This window comes from Somniosus microcephalus, chromosome 3 (assembly GCF_052327205.1).
Source record: "Somniosus microcephalus isolate GS21.2 chromosome 3, FLI_Smic_1.0, whole genome shotgun sequence".
In the NCBI taxonomy this organism is placed as follows: domain Eukaryota; kingdom Metazoa; phylum Chordata; class Chondrichthyes; order Squaliformes; family Somniosidae; genus Somniosus; species Somniosus microcephalus.
The window spans coordinates 348,551,896-348,561,160 of NC_140989.1; the positions used below are offsets into that span (position 1 = coordinate 348,551,896).

A 9,265-nucleotide genomic window follows, 5' to 3' on the forward strand; every position below is an offset into this window, starting at 1 on the left:
ATGCGGAAATAGCCGCTCGTAATCCCGTCGACTCATGACGGTCAGAGCTGATCCTGTATCTAGCTCCATTTTGACTGGGGACCCCGCTATCGTGAGGGTAACCCAAATGGTCTGGTAATCTTCTTTGGCAATTACATTATGTAATTTGAGACAGCTTAGTCTCTTGTTTCTGGAGTCGCTATCGCTCTTCTGGTCTTCGGAGCTACTGTCCGTCATCATTTGTACCTTTCTGTACTTTTCCTTATTGACCTTTATACTGTCAGCGGATTTTTTTTCCAGATCTGCATACACGTGCAATGCGTCCCATCTTTCCGCATTTCCTGCATGCTTTGTCCTTGAACCAGCAGTCCTTCTGGTCATGGGTGGATCTGCCGCAGCGATAACATCTCTCGAAATCCCGTGTCATTTCATGGGTGCCGAAGTCCTGTGGCTTTTGCTGTATCTCTGCAGCTCCTCTTGCTGCTGCTTCGTATGATACAGCCACACTGAAAGCCTTGTCCAGTGTCAAATCTTTCTCAGAAAGTAGTCTTTTCTGTGTTCCTTCGCTTAGGAGACCACAGACGAATTTGTCTCGTAGAGAATCTGCCAGTCCTGCCCCGAATTGGCAGTGCTTTGACAGCTTTCGTAATTCGGTGAGGTAATCAGCGTTACATTCATTCTTGTGCGGATTCCTCCTGAAGAATTTGAATCGTTCCGCTATCAGCAGCGGTGTTGGGTTTAAGTGCTCCTGTAAGGTATCAACAATCTCATTAAAATTCTTGTCCATCGGTTTGACTGGAGTGATCAAGTTTCGTAACAGCCCGTATGTCCTTGCGCCCATCAGATTTAGAAGTACCGATGCCTTTTTATCATCCGCTACTTCATTCGCCTTGCAATATACCTCCACTCTTTCCACATGTGGTCCAATCTTCTATATCACTATCGAAAGCAGTAATATTGCCAGTCTTCGGCATCTTGAAAATCTAAAATGGCGCTTCCCGCGCTTTTCTTTCTTCCCCGCCGAGTTAAGATGGCGCCTCCCGCGCTTTCCCGCCGCTGCCAACGCTGTTCTCCGCGGTTCTTGTTGCGACCTGCAGCTTTTCGCGGTATTTCTATTTTTTTTAATATATCGCTTCAATAGTTTCTCCGTTACTTGGAGAACCGCTCCCGTCGTGGAGCGGACCCTCTGGGACTTTCCCCTCCCTCTGCTCGGTCCGAACGCCGACCTGCTTTGCAGCACCGGCCGCGCCCTGAGTGCTCCACCCCCTCTGTCTCTCTTTGATTCCGCTTCCCGACTCGCTGCCCAGCCCCGTTGCAGAGCCACCCGATCGAGCTCTAGCCCGCCGCAGCCCAGGAAGGATCAGTGCACTACCTGCCACCAGCCCGTTTAGCTGGGGAAACCACAGACTGGAGACCAAGCCTGGCCCTCGTTTTCGAGTTATTATTTTTTTTTCCTTGCTTCTGGCTTCGACCTTCGTCCGAGGAATCAATCCCCTTGAGGTGCTGCCGAATTGCAGGTAAGTTCGTTTCTAACTCGTCGCCACTGTTAGATCCGTGTGTTAATGGAGACACGGAATGCAGGAGTTGATTCAACAAGTGTTTACTGAACAAAGTCTGGAGGTGAACTAACAACACAAGACGCTACACAGGCTTATATACCCGAGTGGTCACTACTGGTACTACAGTATACAGGGGCTTCAAAAACATAGTTCCTCTTAAAAGGTACATACACTACAGCCTTCTTGAATACAACTGAGTGGCTGGCTAAGACATTTCAGAGGGTCGTTAAGAGTCAAGCACATTGCTGTGGCTCTGGAGTCAACATATAGGCCAGACTGGGTAAGGATGGCAGATTTCCTTCCCTACAAAGGACATTAGTGAACCAGATGGGTTTTTACAACAATCTGGTAGTTTCATGATATTCGCTTTTTATTCCAGATTTATTTAATTAATTGAATTTAAATTCCCCAGCTGCCATGGTGGGATTTGAACTCATATCTCCGGATCATTAGTCCAGGCCTCTAGAGTACTAGTCCAGTAACATAACCACTATGTTTCCATACCCCATGCCGTACCCCAATTCTCAGTGATTATTTCATAAACAACAGCTCGAGTGTAAAGTCCTAGCTCATGTCATCCTCGAGCTCTGGATCACCACTCGCTTACTGGAGGCTGATCTTTCAGTCATTACTCCCGTGAAGTAGGTGCAACTTCCCCTAAGCCACTTCATCTTACCACCTCTCTTCCAATTCTCTTCAAAAGCCAACCATGATTCCAGTTTTAAGTATCCATTTTAATTTTCCCCATCTCCTCTCTAGTGTTGCCTTCACTTCGTTGTAAAGTGATCCAAGACATTCTTCTACATGACAGATGCTGGGTGGACGGACTGACTGTTAGTGAATCTGTGCCATATCAAACTACTCACCATGACTAGCATATATTTAGGGGCTCAGCCCGTCTGTATTTCAGGCCGACAGTTCTTTTGTTCCCCCTCCAACAGGGGAATAGTTTCTTCTTTTAAAATAGCAAAAGTCCACATTTTATGTGTATCCCGGTTTTTGTCGAGTTTTCTACATGCATCGCAATATGGCCTGCACCATTTTAGGAGCAGCATGGCAGCAACAATCGCCTCCATACCTAGCCTGCATTTCCCCATGATGCATGACTTTATTCCATTTTGCAGCCTGTGACTGGCTGTAGACTAGAATTCTGGTAATTAATGTGGCAGAAATAAAAAAAACTTGAGGTCAGGGCAAGAAAAAGTGCAGACACCGAGGGAGGGAGGTAGAGGAAAACAAAGAGGAAGAGCAGACGCGCTGTAGAAGTCTGAGAAAAGTGAACATGAAATTAACACAGTGGGGGCAGGGAGATGTCAGAACTCAAAGGGCACGAGTAAGAGATGAGTAGGACTGAGCGCAGCACAGGATGCCAACAGCTGAATTTTCAACGAGATAAAAACTGTCTATGGGATGGATCTTGGGAGGTTGGAAAGGAGAACGTCAGTTATATCACCCCAGTTAAGGGGAAGCCAATTGCTTCCATATTATCATTACTTCCTCCTGCCCACAAATATTAGACGGACAGTCACAACAGTCTTTGCCGAGAGGCTGTTTCCCCTGGCTGGTGAGTCTAGAACTAGGGGTCACAGGATAATGAGTCGATCATTTAGGACTGAGATGAGGAAAAATTTCTTCACCGAGATAGTTGTGAATCTTTGGTCAGTCATTGAGTATATTCAGGACTGAGATCATTAGATTTTTGGATACTAAGGGAATCAAGGTGTGACACAAAACTTGGAAGTATAGTGAACAATGAGGAGGATAGTGATAGACTTCAAGAGAACATAGACAGGCTGGTGGAATGGGCAGACACGTGGCAGATGAAATTTAACGCAGGAAAATGCGAAATGATACATTTTGATAGAAAGAATGAAGAGAGGAAATATAAACTAAAGGGTGCAATCCTAAAGGGGGTGTATGAACAGAGAGACCTGGGGGTTTATGTGCACAAATCTCACATTTCTCAGTCATCCAAAACATTTAAAAATCTACTAATACAGTGCAAGTCAAGAAAGAACTCAGCAAGAATGTAAACTGACGATGATTAAATCAGTTTGGTCACTAGTATTTGATGCCAACATGAAAGGGATCTACAATACAAAATGTGAACTGGTTTGGTTCCTTGTACTGTTCACATGTGCCCAGTCTGATGTACATGAAATATTTTGCCATGCTTATATGTTTGCCTACATAAGAAGTGACTTCAAGGTAAATTGTTATATATAAAACACTTTGGGATGTTTCTGAAACACACACATTAGGACACTAGACCCTGTATAAAACTAAGAACATTTTGAATTTTTTTTATCACATCAAATATTCCTTCCAGCAAACATTCTTTATGGGAAGCAATTCTCATACCTGAGAAGATCCTGATTTAACTGCAAAGCCAGTGTTTCTTTCAATATTTGTCTTTCATTTTTGACTCTGTCTTGGTAGCCTTTGGTGTTTTCCAGATTCGGTACTCTCTGTACAATTCCTCCATTCCATGTTGCCATTTCAAAGGTTCGTAATATTAATCTTGTTGGTATTTCTTCTTATTCATCTCACAGGAAACATCTATTAAAAAAATACAAATAAAAAATCTTGACCAATTAAGTCGCACAAACCACAATGCTCTCAGTGCAAGCACGGTCACGCCAAGAAACCTGGATGTGTCAGTGTGATGCAATCTTCCTGCAAGCTCCAATCCAGGTTCCCCCCGATTTTCATTTTCCAGGCTCGAAACAGGTGGCCGTGAGTTAAATGTCTACCCCAATGTGTCCTGTGTTAGTATCCCTCTGGCTCTATATCCAAATCATTAATCACAGAATCACAGAATCACAGAAACCCCACAGTGCAGATAGAGGCCATTTCGGCCCATCGAGCCTGCACCGACACACATCTCACCCGATTCCCGTAACCCCACGTATTTAATCCCCCTAACACTAAGGGTCAATTTATGTACAGTTATAAGTGGTAATGATTTAAAATAGATGTGCAATTCATCAGTATAGATTCTAAGGTATCACAGATGTTGGATAGCAAATTAAAAGGCTGTATTTCAATTTCAGGATTGTGCTATTTATAACCCACATTAAAAAGCAATACTATTTGACTTAATTACAAACATCAATTACTTTCTAAACTTTGCATTCTTCCACAATATACTTTTACGATTGACCATTAATCTACTGAAATATCACAGGAGTTTACATGTGGCAGTTCACAGAAATCACAGAAACCCCACAGTGCAGATAGAGGCCATTTCGGCCCATCGAGCCTGCACCGACACATATCCCACCCGATCCCCGTAACCCCTACACAACACATATCCCACCCTATCCCTGTAACCCCACGCATTTAATCCCCCTAACACTAAGGGTCAATTTATCATAGCCAATCAACCTAACCCGCACATCTTTGGACTGTGGGAGGAAACCGGAGCACCCGGAGAAAACCCACGCAAACACGGGGAGAATGTGCAAACTCCACACAGACAGTCGCCCGAGGCCAGATTCGAACCCGGGTCTCTGGCGCTGTGAGGCAACAGTGCCAACCACTATGCCACCGTGCTGTTATTTCAATTCAATTAACTGTTGCATTTACATCTTTTGTTAAGTGTAGTCACTGTTGTAATGTGGGAAACACTGCAGCGAATTTGAGCACAGCAAGCTCCCGCCAACAGCAATGGGATAAACGACCACATAAAAAAGGGTGCAAGGATAACCCAGCAACTACAGGCCAGTCAGCTTAACCTTGGTGGTGGGGAAACATTTAGAAATGATAATCCGGGACAAAATTAACAGTCGCTTGGACAAGCGTGGTTTAATTAAGGGAAGCCAGCATGAATTTGTTAAAGGCAAATCGTATTTAATTAACTTGATTGAATTTTTTGATGAGGTAAGAGAGGGTTGATGAGGGCAATGCGGTGGATGTGGTGTACATGGACTTCCAAAAGGCGTTTGATAAAGTGCCACATAATAGGCTTGCCGAAGCTCATGGAATAAAAGGGACAGTGGCAGGATAGATACAAAATTGGCTAAGTGACAGGAAACAGTCGTGGTGAACGGTTGTTTTTCAGACTGGAGGAAGGTATACAGTGGTGCTCCCCAGGGGTCGGTACTAGGACCACTGCTTTTCTTGATATATATTACTGACTTGGACTTCAGTGTACAGGGCACAATTTCAAAATTTGCAGATGACACAAAACTTGGAAGTATAGTGAACAGCGAGGAGGATAGGGATAGACTTCAAGTAGACATAAGACAGGCTGGTGAAATGGGCGGACACGTGGCAGATGAAATTTAACACAGAAAAGTGCGAAGTGATACATTTTGGTAGGTAGAACGAGGAGAGGCAATATAAACTAAAGGGTACAATTCTAAAGGGGGTGCATGAACAGAGAGACCTGGGGGTTTATGTGCACAAATCTTTGAAGGTGGCAGGGCAGGTTGAGAAAGCGGTTAAAAAAAAACAGGATCCTGGGCATTATAAATAGAGGAATAGAATACAAAAGCAAAGAAGTTATGATGATCCTTTATAAAACAATGGTTTGGCCACAACTGGAGTATCGTGTCCAATTCTGGGCACCGCACTTTAGGAAGGATGCAAAGGCCTGAGAGAGGGAGCAGAAAAGATTTACGAGAATGATTCCAGGGATGAGGGACTTCAGTTTCGTGGATAGACTGGAGAAGCTGGGGTTGTTCTCCTTGGAGCAGAGAAGATTGAGAGGAGATTTGATAGAAGTGTTCAAAATCATGAGGGGTCTAAACAGTAGATAGAGAGAAACTGTTCCCATTGGTGGAAGGGTCAAGAAGCAGAGGACACAGATTTAAAGTGATTGGCAGAAGAACCAAAGGCGACAGGAGGAAAAAAAAATTACACAGCGAGCGGTTATGATCTGGAATGCACTGCCTGAGAGAGTGGTGGAGGCAAATTCAATCGTGGCTTTCAAAAGGGAATTGGATAAGTAGCTGAAGGGGAAAAAAATTGCAGGGCTACGGGGAAAGGGCAGAGGAGTGGGACTAGCTGAATTGCTCTTGCAGAGAAACGGCACAGGCTCGATGGGCCGAATGATCTCCTACTGTGCCGTTATGATTCTATAATCTGTTTTATTTTGAGGGATAAAATATTAGCCAGGAATCTGGTGAAAATTCCCCTGCTCTTCTTTGAATAGTGCCATGGGATCTTTTACGTCTACCTGACAGAGTAGACAGGGCCTCGGTTTAATGTCTCATCCAAAGAGGTCAGCGCCTCAGACATTGCAGCGCTGCCTCAGTACTAGTTTATGGGCTCAAGTCTCTGGAGTGGGACCTGAACTCATGGTCACCTGACTCAGAGGCAAAAGTGCTACCACTGAACCACAGCTGACACCTTTTCAGAGTGCAACTCATCCTGTGGTATTTATTCTGTTTTAGGCTACCGACGGAAGAAGAACTGTTGTGGGATTTTAACATATTATCTTATTATGAAGCAGCACATTTACAGACACAGCAACTTTCTCTGTACAGCATTGGACAACCACAAAAGTGGGAGTGTGATTAGTAGAAAACTCAATGATCCTATGAAATACATATAGGACGATGGATGAGATTAGGTGGCAAGGAATTAAATTAGGAGATTTTAATGAAGTCATCAACCATAAGAATGAAGCTCAAATGGCTTTTATCATCATCCAGACCCAATATTGGATGGTTCCTGTAAATCTGTACAAACTGCTCTCATTCTTTAAAATAGCACAGTGGTAATGTTGCCGGACGAGTAATCAAAGGGCTGGACTAATAATCGGGAGACATGAGTTCAAATCCCACCAAGGCAACTGTGGAATTTAAATTTAGTTAATTAAATAAATCTGGAATAAAAAAACTAGTATCTGTAATGGTGACCATGAAACTATTGTAAAAACCCATCCGGTTCACTAATGTCCTTTAGGGAGGGAAATCTGCCATCCTTACCCGGTCTGGCCTATATGTGAATCCAGACCAACAGCAATGTGGTTGACTCTTAACTGCCCTCTGAAATGGCCTAGCAAGTCACTCAGTTGTATCTAACCACTAGGAAAACACCAAGGACTGCAGCAGTTCAAGATAGGTGACTCACCACCCCACCTTCTCAAGGGCAATTAGGGATGGGGCAATAAATGAACATATGAAAAGAAAAAACATACTTATTAACCATCTGTTTTGAGTTGACGACTGTCTACTACTATGGGGAATTAAACTCACAAATGATGTAAATAGCACAGATGAACAGTCAAATCTGAAGAAAATTTACTTTTCTGCACTCTGCTTGCACTAAGTATTTTTTTCTGCTCCAGGTGGACTTAACATCCCATAAATTCAGTGCTCAGGTCAGCTGCACGAGTGGCAGTAAAACAATCATTTAGTTTTATAACTGATAGCCACCTCTAAATTATAAATCAACGAATCTTAACGCGATGAATAAATTGCCAACAAAACAATGCTCATTAAATATATAAATACATCTTAACGCAAAAAGGACAATGCACTGACGAGCATAAAGTGACTTAATAACCCCTCCCCGGAAATAGTCATAATCTGATCACCATCTCCTAAGGTTCTATAGCATTGGGGTGGCCCACTTGTTTAGAATATCTGTCCGAACATTACACAGTGTGCATTATATAAAGAGACTGATATTTTTATGGGGTGGGAGAGGCAGAAAATAAGACGTATCTGAAGTGAAAAGGGGAGCAAGTGGAAAGCAGCTCATCATTCTGGAATTCACATTACCTCAGGTAGAATTCACTTGGGGCGTCAGTAAAAATGTAAGTTCTCCGGCTACATATAACGCCCCACGGTCACATTCACTCACACCAGGGGCTTTAGGTCGGCCGCACCGGAAAGCTCTCGAAGAGGCCAGAAAGCAAGCGGGCGTCTAAGACGCTCAGGCAGATCAGCTCTCTCTATCTCTAATAGTGGCAATGCACCCGATTCAAGCAACATGAAGGTGGATTTAAGGCTCCCTTCCCGGGAGGGTAATCGGGGAGGAGCCACCCAGCGGCTGCAGACAGCCTGACACGGGGCGGCAGTGCTCCCTTTGATTGGTGCACTGTATCCTTTCTCTCCGGTTCTATTCCTGTTGCTAAGACTCCGTTTGCAACAAACGCCCCGAACGGCGCCCGGGCTGCGTGACGTCACAACGCGGGACCGTCATCCGCCTCACTGCCGCTATTTTCATTGGTTCGCACCGCACGGCAATCTTCAACTAGCCAATCACTTGGGTCCTCCTGCCTCACGTTGCAACTGGGGCTGTAGCTGTGTGGGACACAGCAGGTGGGCTGTCACAGTGTGTACCTGTGTGGGGCACAGCAGCAGGTGGGCTGTCACAGTGTGTACCTGTGTGGGACACAGCAGGTGAGCGTTCACAGTGTATACCTGTGTGGGACACAGCAGCAGGTGGGCTGTTACAGTGTGTACCTGTGTGGGACACAGCAGGTGAGCTGTCACAGTGTGTACCTGTGTGGGGCACAGCAGGTGGGTTGTCACAGTGTGTACCTGTGTGGGGCACAGCAGGTGGGCTGTCACAGTGTGTACCTGTGTGGGACACAGCAGGTGGGCTGTCACAGTGTGTACCTGTGTGGGACACAGCAGGTGGGCTGTCACAGTGTGTACCTGTGTGGGGCACAGCAGCAGGTGGGCTGTCACAGTGTGTACCTGTGTGGGACACAGCAGGTGAGCGTTCACAGTGTATACCTGTGTGGGACACAGCAGCAGGTGGGCTGT

At 44.9% G+C, this 9,265-nt stretch overlaps 1 protein-coding gene across 3 annotated transcripts in view; it reads right to left on the bottom strand.

Annotated features, from left to right (window-relative positions):
• The window catches only part of btbd8 (BTB domain containing 8), a 96,905-nt gene extending 88,254 nt beyond the window's left edge, over positions 1-8,651 (bottom strand). For 2 of the 3 annotated variants that reach the window (XM_085983344.1, XM_085983346.1), the window contains exons 1-2: positions 8,273-8,649; positions 3,900-4,097 (exon numbers count right to left, since the gene is read on the bottom strand). In XM_085983344.1, the coding sequence (XP_085839470.1) occupies positions 3,900-4,036 (137 nt within the window). In that variant the 5' untranslated portion in view covers positions 4,037-4,097; positions 8,273-8,649. Of the gene's footprint in view, positions 1-3,899; positions 4,098-8,272 lie in introns of all 3 variants that reach the window. The other variant, XM_085983345.1, reaches the window with a different exon arrangement.
• Positions 8,652-9,265: the final 614 nt, after the last annotated feature.